General features: G+C 36.8%; 1 protein-coding gene across 1 annotated transcript; it reads right to left on the bottom strand.

The window, feature by feature from the left end:
• Positions 1-244: 244 nt before the first annotated feature.
• Positions 245-6,140, bottom strand: LOC120520263. The gene is made up of 5 exons (XM_039742772.1): positions 6,085-6,140; positions 4,518-4,625; positions 4,101-4,282; positions 3,587-3,745; positions 245-628 (listed from the first exon to the last, which is right to left on the bottom strand). The coding sequence occupies exons 1-5, from the start codon at positions 6,138-6,140 to the stop codon at positions 294-296; spliced, it is 840 nt and encodes a 279-aa protein (XP_039598706.1). The 3' UTR covers positions 245-293.
• Between the last annotated feature and the right edge of the window lie 10,065 nt (positions 6,141-16,205).

Raw genomic sequence — 16,205 nt, 5'->3', positions numbered from 1 at the left:
AGACAAGTTCTGACTGTGTCTCTGCCAGTTCGATTTATTATATCTGAATGTTTATAGGTTTCTATTAGACCTGATCCTCCTAGTTTGCCTACCATTGTTAATCTTGCTATAGAAGATATTGTAGATTGATGCAACCCAAATCAAATGGCCTGCAATTAAAAGTTTTTGCTTCTAGTTATTATTTGCTTACTAATATATCTACAGAAACCAACAGATACATTTATTTTTAAAAATTACAGAAACAAAATTCTGTAAACAGTGATGGAATTCTTTTCAAATTAACTACATGAAATTCACCATATTAAACAAAAAAGACTTACAACTGTGTTACTCAGGCAGTTTTCCATTCTGGAACATTCACCTCCTAAAATATGTGTGATATTGTTGTCAGTAAAATGCCAGTGAAACTTCAAATGTGTCCCTATGGATACAAATGCATTAAAAATGCATAGTTCTCCTAGGAAAACCTTCTCAAGTGATGTGGCTCTGTCCACAGGAAAAGTAATACAGGATGGAACTTGCTCAGGTGTCTGCATCACTTTCACTTCCAGGAGTGCTGGTACTGGATTGAGCGAAGTTACTTCAATATGAGATTCCTGAATGGACAACAGATTCATGACAGATGCATCTAGAAGAAGAAAAACTTTGTCAGAATATATTTACTCAATTTATTCAGTTCACACTGCTAAAATAATTGTGTGACTATAATTATAACTGTGAAATAATTCATTTTAATAAGAACTTAAAGTTTTGGTAAGAACACACATGAAATTCACCTCTTTTCCTTCAAAATATAGTTGACAATATTTCAAGGTCAGCAAAGTACTACTACTGAATTGACTATGTTAACTGGTAAATTACATCATTCCTTTTAATTAGCCTACCAACAGGAACTGTGGAGAAAATTTGTATTTCCAGAATTTTGTGTTTCTTTCAGATGCTGCCAAGAGGTTTAAGTCTGAAATTACCAGTCTCTGGTCCAAATATGCATCCACATATTAAATCTGTTCTACTTTGGCCCTGTTACTTAGCGTCTCTTAATTGTCTAGACATAATTAAACTGGAAAAATTTCTCATTTCTTTCAGTAAAGTTGTTGAATGAACTCACCATGACCATCGGAACTGCTATTAATCCACTGAGGATTAGGCATGTGTTTACAAAACATTTTAGCACTGCTTAGATGTTCTTTACTTTTGATTTTCTCATAGACATTTGCAGCTACATTTATGCAATCAACCATTAAATAACTTAAACATTGTTTGAGTTTAAGTCATCTAGCTTTAAGGCTACTACTGCACTTGTGAGATATTGCTTGTTAACTTTCTACTCACCAATACTGTACAAAATATGCCTTTTTTTATATAAAGACACCTTGAATAAAAGAATTTGCTAAATAAACAATAAAACTCAAAATTTAACTATTCTGATAGAGTTGCTGTGTGCCTTTAGAGAACTGTCTTTCTTTGAAACTAATCTCTGCTTAAAAGCCTTATATGCTGCTTCATTTGGCCCAGTGTACATTTGAAGAATGCTCTTACACAGTGTTTCTTAAACTATGAGTTGCAACCCAAAAGCCATAAATTACAATTGAGAAAGAGTTGTGAATGGTTTGTAGAAATCCTTGTAATGGTTTGCCACTTGTAAGGTTAAAGCAAACCACCCAGACAACGATCAGCGACGATTCTCCAAGGAGTAACAGAATCCACCAACAAAAACCGGAACTGATTTACCAAGGTCACCACACCCCACTAAAAACCACCCCCGCCACTACTAGAAGGATGTCAATCAGTGGCGATTCTCTAAGGTGGAACAGAAAAGGATGAATATCGGTCCCCCACTTCTGAAGATTCCATGACTTTCACATCCTCAGAAATACGGGAGAAGCTCATATAAAAGATGAGATTTAAATTAATCCTTGTAGATTATTTTGAGGATTGATAAAATATGACTGGCTCTCAGAAGGATGCCATAAGAATGTGGGATTTGAAAAAGAAATTTTAACTTGGTTCATTAATTAGTTTTGCCTTCTATAATACCAGTAATTCAGCAAGGCTCCTGCTTCATTCACCTTACCATTTCCTATTGCAGGTGGGGAGTCTCCAGCTGTTAGACATATAGCAAGGTAACTGAGGCACACTTGTTTTAAAAAACAAAATAATATAATTTATTGATAAACATAAGGAGTATAGAAATATGATAAATGCATATATATTTATATATGTATATTGGCATACAAGGCCAGATGCATACAGACTATAGACAGACACACATTTAAAATATAGGCTGGCTGTTTACTGGTACTTGAGTCCTGCTTTATCTTTGCACAGATAAATAGTTTTGCAATATCAAGTCTTTATGGATGATATTCAATGGTGTGTGAATTTGTTGCTTTGTTGTTGCTCTGGGTTCAAATGAGATTCTTCAAGCACTGAAGTTCACTCGTTCTCTTTGCTATTCTGCTGCTTCCTCAGCTTGCCTTCTGCTGTCTTTTGCCACATCATAGGGAAAAGGTGTTACTCATTCTTTCCCAAGAGTTTAGATGCTGAATTTCTTTTCCTGAAGTCCTGGATTCTCAATCTAGTCAAACTACTGGAACACAGCTTTGGCTTAATAGACTGGATTTTAGCTTCTGGTCCATAAAGATAAAAGAGTTTTTCTAATTTGGCTCTCCAAGCAACAGGCTCATAGTTTTTTGGTTCAGAGATCAGAATTCAGATATTTTCAGTCATTTTGGAAAGATCCCCCTCCCTGATAGAATCCCAAGGAGGGTGCCCAGGGAGAATTCCTGAAATTCTCCTAACTTGCCATTCTCGCCTCTCCTCTCAGTACTTTGAGAAATGGGGGTGTATGTGGTTTTAAAGGATGGTTGAACTGTCTTCCTGATACAAGTCACTTTCAGTTACAAAATCAGTGTCTTCTAATAGGCGAGTTCTCCTGTCCATCTTAGCTGTCATCCCTTGAATTATAGGTTTTGGACTTTGCAGGAGTCTATTTTACACCTTCTCCGTCAAAATGTCTGTAGAAGGTCCTTTGAAGAGGTGTCAGTACAACTCTAATTTACACCTTTCGTATCAGATAAAGTCAAGGAACATCCTGGTACAAGATGGAGTTCAATCACTTAATTTGAAAATGTGGGGAGGTTTATGCAGCTTGATGCCTGCATTCCTTTTAAATCTTCTTTAACTGGCTTGGTGTGCAACTAAAAGCTTAGCAGAATCAGCAATGCCCACTTTATCCTACATCCTGAACAAATATATCTTCTATCTGCACCCAACACACTCTCACTAATGCTAGGCAGTTTTAAAGTTCAGTCTAGCAGATCGTCATTTGTCTTTTCCAGCAAACCACCAAGTGGTGATCACTCGACAGCTTAGAACCTCTACTTACTACAATGTTCTTATGGCCTCAAATCAGGAGACACAACTACAGATTTAATTACTGAGTCTTTACCAAGTTACTCTGTACAAATTTGCTTATATTGTAAGTAAATGCCACAAAAATTTGCAATGCAATATTGTATTTCATAAATGGGCAGCACAGATCAAAGGCCAAGTTCCTTATATAAAAAAAATGTGACACACTTACTTATTTGGTATGTTCCAGATTTAGTGTAAACCCAGCTTAAAGATGCTGTGAAGGACCCGTCAGGCAGCACAGGCACAGAATATGTAAATTGATCATCAGAAGTCCAGTTGAGGGCAAGTTTTACAAGAGAAAAGACTGTTCGATTTAAATCTCTAATACCTTATAAAAATAGAACAAGTACAGTATGTAAATCAAAACATTCACATTTACATTGTAAATGTAGAACATTACAGTACTACAATATTAAACTAATTAGAATCTCTCCCTCTTTTCAATATTTCTTTGCTTCCTCCAAGGTATTTTCTTTCTAATTAGGTAAAACAATTCTTCAAATATCCAAATAAATTATGTATAATAGGATGATCTAATGTCACATGATTTTTAACACAATGCTACTGTCTCATCTGTCTAAAATCTTGATCTCAAACATGAAATACAGTTGTCCGTTGTGTGGCTTGTACATGTTCTTCCATATTTTTAAATAAAATATACATCTATATCAAACTCATCATACCTGTAGATTGATCCAAAGAAGATGCTAAATATCCAGACAATTCAAGGACAAACAATTTCTCTATCTGCAATTGCTCTGTCACAAGTCTCAGGCTAATGTTCTTTACATAAGGACCAAGGGTGTTGTATAGTGCTAAATTGTCTACTCCATCACCATAAGGAAGACACAAGGAATTAAAACACCTGTGAATCAACAAACAAAGGAATTGTGGCAAGCTAAACATTTGCTGTATTATGAATATTTGCCCATATTTTTTAAATATATTAACTTCCAAAGAAGTAATCAAAGATGCATTTAAGGAATCCATGACATACTGTACAGTACATTATCTCCTGCTTTGCTCAGTTATCTCTGAGCTCAAAACACAAAAGTCATATATGAGTAAACAAGTTATCAAAATTACTTTTCTATACTCACTTTTTTACACAGCCATATACTCGGTCCTTGTTCTCTTTATCAGCAGTAGACAGACTGATTACATCACTTTCAATGGATTTTAAGCATATGCTACTATCATTTGTTAAACTGTAAAATTAATAAAGAGAAAATACTCTGTTAGCTCTCCAAATATATTCATATATATCATGTTCTACGTGTAAAAAAAAAAAAAGCTTATGAAGCATTAAAAAAGCAAAAAATTTTTTGTTAAAAAAAACAATACAATATAGATCACCCCTAATCTATGCAATAATTTATCTATCTTGCATCTAAAAAGTTAATAACTGAAAACAGAGAAAAATATGAACACTATTGAATCATGAAACATATTTTGTTATATTTTGAAATTTAAATCTTTGGAGACAGACATAGTAGGAGTTAAGTCTTCACTGAGATGTAGTACTGATTAAGGTATGGGGATTTTAAAAATAAAATGAAAATTCAAGTACAAAGGTTAAAATGTTTGAAGTTCCTGCATCTGGGATGGACCGTCACACAGTGAAAACGTGTATTGTGGTCAGACGAATCATTATTCCAGATCTTTCTTGGAAGAAAACAAAGGCTATTATAGTTAACGAAAACTAAAATCAAAACTGAAACTATTATTAAAAAAACATTTTAGTAAGCTGAAATAAAATTAACAATGCCGAAATGAAAAACTAAAAGAAACTATTCTAAGCTACTAAAGTAGTTGCAAAGACTAACTGAAATGAAATAATATACTAAAAATATTTTTAGTTTTCGTTTTTGAATAAATAATTTTGCCTTTAGTATTTAACCCTTGTAAACTTTAACTCTAAAACAGAAAGTACTGCACCATTAGCCACCTGCATATATTCATCCAGTGAACTGCGGCTAGTGACTGAGAGTGGGTGTTCACACAGCATTTGCAGAGACAGAGCAAGCTTGAAGAGTGTGAAACAGAAAGTGATTTACTGTGCCACCTATAGTTACATTTTAATATACAAGAAGCGCAATTCAAACGTCTGAAATCAGAATGTGCTGGTCAACTAAACCTATACAATATAGACAGAAAAATCACAAGTGATTAACATTTCAGTTTATTTCTCAGGTGCCTGTGTTTTGTTGACAATAATTCACCTTCCACTTCGCAACAGAAGTAATCATTTTGAAAATAAAACCGCACTGACAGACTGATGGTCAACATGCAGGATCAGCATATTGTTGCTCACCAATCACTTTTGCTTTAAAGCTGTTGTATGAAATGTATGTACAAATATTGTAAAATTCCTTAGTTGGCAATGTCGCTACTGAACTAAAGTTAGGTAGGTGAAGAGAGTCTGCCAACAGGTGAAAAACTAAGCACACTAATGTGTTTTTGTATTTATTCTATATTTATTAATTTTTTTTAGTTTATATTCACAGTTCAAAATACCTGATATTGTGAAATTAATCCAGTCGCAGAATTATATTTCAAAATATTGTCCCCCTCTTTTCAATTTTGCTCTCTTTCTCAAAATAGATAGGTGAAATATCAAATTCTTTTTGTTCTTAACATCAGCCATGTCATACATATTACACATACCAAGGATTTTTTCCTGCCTTGTATCCAAACCTGCTGGAGCAGGCTCCAGGCTTCATGTGATCCTGGTCTGGATAAACAGGTTTATATAATGTATATATTATTCCTAAACTCAGATGCTGTCTCTGTGATTTTGTGGCTGTCCATACACCTATTACCTGCTCTTACTCTGCTCATTAAGTGTTTACTGTTCTTATGCATGGTTTATTCAAGTCTCACTGCCTCTAACTTTGACATTACATGCTTGTGTTTCTTTGTTTCCCTTAATACAGCTAGGTGGGGTCTGCACACTAATTCATACCTAAGAATCCTGTTCTTCCTAAGCCACCATGATTTTCATGATCACACCTGTCAGAAAACAATAGAATCTAATTTATGATTTTTGATATTTTTTCTGGCCTGCTGGTAGCAAAATTCTGTCTATATATTGTATGTGCCTGAGATAGAATCAGAAATCAATATGACTGGTAAAAAATAAAGCCGATAATGGGAGATTTTTTAATTAAATTTTGAAGGCATTCATTAGGAACACATTGTCTTGTAGCGAGATATGTTGTGTCGTATAAATATTTAGAGTAAAAAAAAACAAAAACACCCTCAAACCTTAAAATGCACCTACATTTTATTACAAATTGCCCCATTGTGGCCCATATTTGTTCACCATAAATGACACAGAAAATATTTTAAAAATTACAAAATTGTTTAAATTTGTTCATATTCTGTATTTGGTTTTGATTATGCTTGTTTTAATCAGACAAAAACCAAAACCAGATAGTACACCATGTAGTGTAGCAAGGTTTTAAACTCATATCCTAACCCATTAAGTGTACAGTTCTGTCTGATTGTGATAAAAAAACTTAAAACTCCATAGTAGCTCTTTAACCATACCATGACTACTAAAACTAAAAGATATACAAATAAAATAGAAATGTCTTTGTGAAATATAAACTAAAATTAAAACTAAAAATACAAAATGAATGAAAACTAAAACTAAACTGAATTTCCAATTAAGGTCAGAAAAAATAAAGAAATAAAAACTAGTATAAAAAGGCAACACTATAATAACGTTAACACTGTGTGTTCCAGACCAAGCACAAAGAGGACAAGTCCCAAAGCCAGGGTCTGTCATGGTATGGGGTTGGGTCAGTGCCCTTAGCAACGGTAATTAATACTTTTGTGAGGGCAGCATTGATGCAGAAAAGTACAGTACATTGAGATTTTACAGCAACATATGCTGCCTTCAAGGCAACGTCTTTCCATGAAATGTTCATGCATTTTTCAACAAGACAATACAAAACCAAATTCTGCATACATTACAACGACATGACTACAGAAGAAGAGGGTACGGGTACTGGACTGGCCTGCCTGCTGTCCTGTCCTGCCCTGTCCCCAGTAGAGACGGCGTGGAGAAGTTTGAAACAAAAATGTGACGCGACCTTGTACTGTTGCACACCTTAAAGATGAGGTTATAGGAAAAAAAAAAAAAAAAATGGGACAAAACACCTGAAGCACTTCACTGTTTGGTATCTTGCCAAAACTTCTTTTAAAGTGTTTTGAGAAATATTGGGAACATTACAAAGTGATGAACATTTTACAATTCCAACATTTTTGAAAAGTGTTGCAGGCCTGAAATGTAGAAATAGATGTTTATTAACAAATGAAGTTGACCAGAGAAAACATGATATATTTTGGGTTCATACTGTCTGCAATAAAATTAAAGTCAAAGTAAATGTAAGAATAATTGTATTTTTTTGGAGGGGATTTTTTTTTAAAGCAAAAGTACAGAATAAATAAATAAACTACATATGCCCTTAATCTATTTTAATTACCAAAGTAAAAGAGCAAAAACAGTCAGGCTGAGGAAGTTAAGTTTGAATAAAAAAAACAACCGTCTGGAGCTTTATGAGGGAATAGTTGGAAATGTCTGTGATGTGGAAGTTTTCGAATGATTAACAATGAAAACCAAAGCCTAGAGCACTTGTAAACTGTGACAGTAAACATAACAATGGGCACAGCAAAATTGCATCTGGATATTGTGGTGACGATGCAGCTTCCACTTCATGCTCCTGACAAAGTCGGTAATGTCACCGGATGAGGTGGACAGTTAAGACCCAACAAAACAAGAGGATGGTGCAAAAAGGTGCAAGTGCTTTTATTAAAGACAACAAATCCAAAACATTGTGGTAGTTAACTAGACAGATACTGTCAAACGGATGATTGATGACTTTAAGCACCGCCCCAAAATATGAAAATATGAACAAGTGCAAATATGAAACTATAAAACTATGAAAATATAGTTATATTAATATTATGATTTATAAACTATAAACTTATGACACGTGGCTTTATTTTATAAACACTAGATTCAAAATTAATATTAAGAAATTAAATATACACTTATCCTGCATGCAAAGCCACACGTGTGACTTTCTAAAAAATATTTACTCCTACGCTCCAAGTTATAAACTCACCATACACGGCCTCATTTTATGAACACTAGATTCAAAATTAATATTAAGTTAAATATACACTCGTCTTGCCATCATAGCTATGCATATGTGTAACTATCTGAAAATATTCACACACCCCGCGCTAAGTTATAAACTCACGACACACACAACCTCATTTTATAAACACTTATCATGCTTTTTAGTCATGCATAGTCCTGTATAGCCGTAACTTTCTAAAAAACTCTATAAAGTGAAATATTCACTTATCTTGCTCGTAAGACAAGTCCATGCAAGTGTGCCTCTTTTTAAAAAACCGGGGGAAATTAACTTTCTTTCCCAGCCAATAGACTTCTCGAGACCCAGGAAGCTCCACCGGCCATATGCATCTTCACCATATGCGCACCAGTTTTAAAATGCAGGGAACTAAACTTTCTTTCACAGGACACTGACACCTTCGGTGTTAAACCTACAACTATTGAAACAGTTAATAGGTATTTCAAGACCCAGGAAGCCCACCCGTGCAACCACATTTGTCCACCAATTTTAAACTGTGGGAATCAAACTTTCTCTCACAGGACACGGACACCTTCGGTGTTAAACCTCAGCTGTTAAAACATTTAATAGGATGCCACATGTGGTTTTACCATTTGGCCGCCAATTTTAAAAGGTGGGAAAAGAGTCTTCATTGTTAAAACAAACAGCACGCTGCTGATAAAATATTTACCGTAACAATTCATGATTTTTTATTTAATGAAATCAGAAAATCATAGATTATTAAAGAAGATATTTATTAAACCAGCCCCACACCATTCAGCAGGGCTTGAAAATAAAGAATATAAGGTGCCTTTAAAACTCATAAGACCCTGCTCTTTGTTATGTTAACTTGAGGCTATATTTTAGCCTCGTTAATCGGTTAAATGTCAAAGCCTTTTTACATTTGGCCGCTCTGTGAACAATATTATTAGATGAAATATTTTCCACTAACGACTCTCTTATATAGCAAAATGCACAATGAACTTTAAAAGCTTGTGAGAAAAGTTATTAAAAACTTCCACGTTAAACAAAATGCCCAGCAGTTTCTCGCTGTCCATGGCACTTGATAAAAAGTTATTTATATGACGCTACTGTACTTTAGCCTCGTTAATAGGGTAAATGGCAAAATTGATCTTGTTTCATATGGTTTGCACTTATTCCCATTTATATCAACTTTAAAATACACGTGGCGTTCTAAGAAACAGCTTCACATGTAAGACGTCGGCGTTTAGCACAACGAGCTCTCGGTAAAACATAACGGGGCGCTTTTTTTCCTATTACCTAGATGTTACCCTTACAGCTTTGAGCATTTGAATGAGGCTCCTTTGCCGCTACAAAGGGCCCCCACCCCTTAGAGGAGGAACAGCAGCAACTTCGCACCTATGAGCTTTCTCCCAAACATCCAGGGTGTTTCGCTCCACCCTTCCAAGGCGGTACAGAGCATGACTTGGCTACATAAAGCGCTTTGCATCGCTAACTTTTCCAGCATTCCAAGTTTTTCTGCAGTCTTTTTAAAAAGTAGGTAATTTCGCTTTTTTTCCACAAAGGAAAAAAAAAATACTTTTGTGATTTTGTTGGTAAGTGTACATTATAAAAAAATGTGTGCTGTTAATGATCATCTCTCTTCAAACTGCTGAAATGCTATTCTTTTATAAATCCGATTACTGGTCAATTGGTTGCTCAAAAAGTGAGTCAATTCTTCTTTCGCCAGTAATTTTAAATCGAAATGTTGTTTATAAAACTGCATAGGTTTAATACTTTTAATGTCTTTAAGTATGTACAAACTTATTACTTTTTAATGGTAATGTATGTTTCATGCTGATTACTTTTTAATAGTAATGTACAAACTTATTACTTATAAGAACATTCAGGCTGGTTACTTTTTAAATGAACCGTCTTTAAGTATGTCCAAACTTTGGTCTTTATATCTTAATTGTAGAAGAATCAGAGGCCACAGGAAAACAGGAAAAGGCGCGCAAGTGAGGACTTGGATGCTGGGAGCGGTTCTCAAAATGCTGGTTTATTGCAAAATATGGTGAATAAACTTAGTTATTCTATTTGGCCCCCCAAAATGCGTACTCCACCACCCCAATATTTTAATGAATTGGAATATATTAATTGGCAAAATCAAAACATGATCCAAATGAATAATATAATAGCTACCATGAGAGTTCCTTCACCTGTTACCACTCCCATTGACTTTGACCAGCTTGGCAGCCTTTTAGAAACCCTGTGTCCAGAAGCCACCCCTGATGAAATGCAGACATTAAATAACTTGTTGGAAAGGTCTCAGCGGTCTTTGAACGAAAATGTGAATGCTCAAACAGGTCATGGTTTAACAAACACCGTGGGTTCTGTAAATGCTCAAACTTTTTTCTCTCAGAATATGGTTACGTCAGTCTCAGCTACCCCTTTGGGTACATCCGTTTCAGTTATGCCATTTGTACCCTCCACTTCCGTCTCAGTCACTGCAACCTCTGTTCCAGTCACTGTCTTCTCTGTTTCAGGACCTGTAGCTATCCCTTCTGCTTCAGTCTTGCTCCCTGAAGCTACCGCTTCTAGGCCCTCTGCTTCAGTACATTCCTCTGCTTCTGTCTCAGTCACAGCGGCATCTGCTCCAGTCACTGTATGCCCCTCCGCCCCCTCTGCTTCTGGCTATCTCTTCTGCTTCAGTCTTGCTCCCTGTAGCTACCCCTTCTAGTCCTTCTGCTTCAGTATGCCTCTCTGCCCCCTTTGCTTCTGGCTCAGTCACAGCGGCATCTGCTCAAGTCACTGTATCTTTAGGCCCTGTCTCCTCTGTTTCAGTCCCTGTAGCTACCACTTCTGGTCCCTCTGCTTCAGTATGCACCTCTGCCCCCTCTGCTTCAGTCTCGCCCCCTGTAGCTACCCCTTCTGGGCCCTCTGCTTCAGTCTTGTCCCCCGTTTCAGTCACTGCCTCCTCAGCCCTTATTGCACATCCATTTGCGGCTACCCCTTCAACCGCGCCAGTTATGTCCGGTGGTTCTGTGGTATCTAAACCCTCATTTGCTTCTACTTCAGGCACAACAGTCATGGTTGGGTCCTCTGCTGTCTCTAGTGATGACGGTCAGAGCATTTTTCAGCAGATCGACAGACCGGCTTTTAATCATACCGAAATAAGACACCCCTTGAATTTCGGACGCCTATGAACTAGAGTCTTACGAGGAGGTATTTAACAGCATTCATGAGACGCTGCAAAGAATTCTGGATAGATTTTCAGGTACTTTAAACACACAAGATGTTGTACAGTTAGAATTGCGTGCTGATTCCTTACCTATCAGCGTTTTTATACAGATGACTGGCTCTAATATTAATGTAGACGATTTTATTCAGCATATAGAGAATCTTCTTCAGAGTCACACGAGTGCGTTAGATGAGTCTCTGATGTTAGTCATACAGATTGTTCGGTCACCTAGTGGTGGCGCTAGTGGCACTCGCAAGGTATCAGCTCTACTCAATCATGAAATAGTTAGAAAAAAAAAAAAGAGACATTTAATTATTTCTTATAATTATGGTAATCAGCTCTGTTTTGCCTTTTGTCTGCTTACCCTAACGGAAGACCGGTACAGGCAAAACCCACAGTTATGCATGCGTGAAGCGGCCAACCTTCAGACCAGAGCTGGATTATCTGAGCATGAAAAAGTATCCTTTGTGGACATTCATAAATTTGAAAACTTGAAGTATTTGCTTGAAAATGGTGTGAACCCTCGTGTTACCACTCAAGGAAATAAGTTGATGTGTTTCACAGATGATGGTTTAAAATTTTATAGATTCTTTCAATTTTTTTTACAATGAAATTGAGTGCCATGCCTAAAAGCCATGGAGTTTGAAGCCACAAAAGGTTATTACCCTCATTTCTTCAATACGGCTGAAAATCAGAATTATAATCGGCCCCTACCCTGAGCCTGAATGCTACGGCGTCCAGAGCATGATGACCAAAGAAAAAGAAGAATTTTTTACCTGGTATGAGAGTGTCAAACATGGCGTTTTTAATTTTAAAGAGGAGATGGCTTTTTATTGTAAAAATGACATCGAAATTCTTAGAATGACCCTGGCCTCTCTATGTATGGCCACGTATAGGTAATACTGTATGCCTCCAAAGTCTATCAGTATGATTCCTTCTGACCATTACAATAGTAGTCAAAAAAACTATTCAAACACATTAATTCAACGGTTATTGTATCTCTGCGAAACAGAAAAGTTGAACATTCGGCACGCTCTAAACCTTGGGGAGGTAAAGAAGGGTTCCTTTTATCTTGACGGCTATGCCAGAGTTAAAGGTATTCTGACTGCCTTTGAATTTGCTGGTTGTTTTATCATGGCTGTCCAAAATTTTATGATTTAAACAGTACCCATCTTTTAACCGACATGACTTGTGCAGTTATGTACCAAAAGTTTATGCGAAATTGGAAATACTTAGGACAAAATTTAATCAAGGAGCATTCTTGGGAGATGATGAAAAAACAAGACCTCAGGCTACAAACTTTCTTAAAACACTGATTTCCCTCAGGGTATAAAACCGAGGGACTTGTTGTTCGGCGGCCGTACCAACGTCATAAAATTGTACCACAAGGCCGCGGGCACCAAACAGATTCACTATTATGATTTCACTAGCTTGTACCAGTTTGTGATTAAAACAAAAAAATTTACCCAGTTGGTCATCCCACTATCATTTTTTAGCAGTTTGGCGATCTCGGGCAGTATTTTGGATTAATTAAAGCCACCGTCCAGCCTCTATGTGGTCTCAATTTTCCAGTCCTGCCTGTCAAGTTTTGCGGGAAATTAATTTTCACCCTCTATCGCACCTGTGCAGAGACAAAAGTTCAGACTGTGGACTGTCGTCACACAGAGGATGAGAGAGCTTTAACCGGTACTTTGTGCAGTGTGGAAATAGCAAAGGTTGTTGACAAAGGTTATAAAGTTTCTAAAGTATACGAGATTTGGCATTACCCCAAACGTAGTGAGTTATTCTCGGACTATATCAAGCTTCATCTAAAAGGCAAGCAGGAGGCATCGGGTTATCCTGCCTGGTGTACGAATGAGGCTTCCCGAGACTGGTATATTTTAGATTATCATCAGAAGGAAGGTGTACAATTGGACCGTGATAACATCGCCCTAAATCCAGCTAAGAGACAGATTTCAAAGTTGTTTTTAAATTCTCTTTGGGGTAAACTTGGGCAAAAACCTCTCCATCTCACTACTAGCTTAGTTAAGGACGGTGAGGAATTCTTGCAATATATTTTCTCCAAACAGTATAATGTTTCTTATTTTGAATTTATCGGCGATGAGATTGCTCAAATACAATGAAAGTATGCCGATGAAAAGCATACCCTACCTGGTAGCGTTAATGTTGTCATTGCTGCTTTCACCACTGCCTATGCCTGGTTAGAGTTGTACGATTTATTAGACAGTCTGGAGGAAACGATGTTGTACCACGACACCAACTGTCATTTTTGCTTCTCAACCTGGCCAGTACAATCCTCCTCTGGGTGACTATTTAGGAGAGCTCACCACTGAGTTAAATCCTGGTGATTATATTACAGAATTTGAATCAGGCGGTCCAAAGACGTATGGGTATAAAACAGCACAAGGCAAAACCCGTATGAAGGTAAAAGGTATCACCATCAATCACGAAACCAGTAAAGTTGTAAACATCGAGTTACTAACCCACCTAGTTCAGAATTTTGTGACGTCTCATGAAGCCCCTCCTCAAGAGTTACTGGTTCACGGTAAGCAGATCCATCAAAATAAAAAATGTTTCACTTTAGAAGACAGACCACTCAGGAAGAAATTCAGAGTGGTGTATAACAAGAGGGTTCTCCTAAAAGACCTTATGGCTACCAAAAGAGATTGACACACACCTTCAACACCCCTTCACTAAAATTATCTCGGGTCCCTCTTGATCTGATTACTTCCTATTATGTGAAAAAATTATTACAACATTTGAATCACATTGTATCTCAACCTTTTCAAAATCTAATTAGGTTTTATAGTTGCTGGCAGAAAATGTATGATGAGCGATCGGCTAAATTTCAGCAATTAAAATTTATTCAGGGGCTCCCAAAGTCTATATGCGACGACGAACTGCTCCCTCCGGAGAAAATAAATTTGGTCATTATAGATGATCTGATGGAATCGGCTAGTGAAAGCCAGGAAATAGAAAAAGCTTTCACAAAATATACTCATCATCTGAATCTGTCGATCATTTACTTGGTTCAAAATTTATTCTTTCAAGGAAAGAAAAGCCGAACGATTAAACTTAACGCCAATTATATTACACCTTTTAAAAACCTTAGGGACAAATTGCAGACTACTACCTTGGCCCGCCAAATGTATCTGGGGCGTGTTAAGTTCTTTTTGGAAGCTTTCAAGATGCTACAAAATTACCATACGGCTATCTCTTAGTGGATTTGAAGGCACAGACCCACGATGAACTGCAATTAAGAACAGGGCTGTTTTCCGCCAGATTGGCCGGTCATATACACCGTGAAAAGATAAAAGAAGCTGTTCCGAGTCAAAGTTACATATTCTGTCAGCATGTCGGCCAGAATAAGTAGAAACCTACAGCCTCTCAAGGCCTTACTCCGTTGCTCTTGTCGCCGAAATAAAATTCTTATAAACGCCTCTTCTGATGATTTAATTAATGCTTTGTCCGAAATAGCCTGTAATACTTTAAAAGGTAATATACCTCTTTCACCCAAACAGCTTAAGCAACTCAAGAAGCATAAAACAGCAGTCAGAAAAATAAGTGACAGAAAACTAACCTTAAAAAAAAAAAAAAGCTATTTTGAACCAGAAAGGAGGCTTTTTTGGGGGCTCTTAAGTGTCGCCAAGTGTGGACAAGGAAATGAGAAATGTCCTGCAACGCAGTGATATAGGGGCTGACAAGAAGGTGAAACTTTACATATCTATTTTGCAGAAATATCTGACGCTAGTTAAAAAGGGCAATAAAGAAACTAGCAGTCTGACCCTCGTATTACCAAAGGAAGAAAATGTCGGGGGATGTTAGAACAGTCAATGTGTCTAAGGACAGAGTTTAGCAAGAGGTTTTGAGAAGCACGCCTGTAAAAGCAAAGAAAAATGCTGAATGTGTTTTACATAAAAGTCTGTCAATCCCAATCACGCGTTTTGGAATAATTGTGGAGAGCTGCTGTTAGAAGGTAAACCTTTGGTCGGTTCCAACATGGTGGATTTGGTACGTAATCTGACGGCTTCTTATACAATACCTCAGCATCGGAAACCACGTGGTTGGAAGGAATTTGTAAATGCCATGGCTGGTTTGGACATTCCATTTTCTGTCGTACCGAATGATGAAACACGAGAACTCCTTGAAAGTTTTAAGCCACCCGCAGCCCCCCTCCCTGTTCAAACTGAACTTATCCCCTACCGACGGAAACCGAGAAAAAAAAGACTGGAATGAATTGCTTATTAATTTGTAAAATTGTTTGTTTATTAAATGCAATTTTATCTCATTACAGAGTGTCGTCATCCTTTAACCGTCTATTGAAATATTTATATTTCTCTGATCTTTGCACGCAAGAGTACTGATAAAAGCAGCATCCCGGTGAAGGAAGCCAGGAACAAACAAATTTAGAGACCATAGCGTCATTATCGTTCATGTCC

Source organism: Polypterus senegalus, unplaced genomic scaffold, assembly GCF_016835505.1.
Source record: "Polypterus senegalus isolate Bchr_013 unplaced genomic scaffold, ASM1683550v1 scaffold_4539, whole genome shotgun sequence".
NCBI classification, from domain to species: domain Eukaryota; kingdom Metazoa; phylum Chordata; class Cladistia; order Polypteriformes; family Polypteridae; genus Polypterus; species Polypterus senegalus.
The sequence above is the reverse complement of the archived record's forward strand: the minus strand, read 5'-3'. Positions and strand labels throughout refer to the sequence as shown.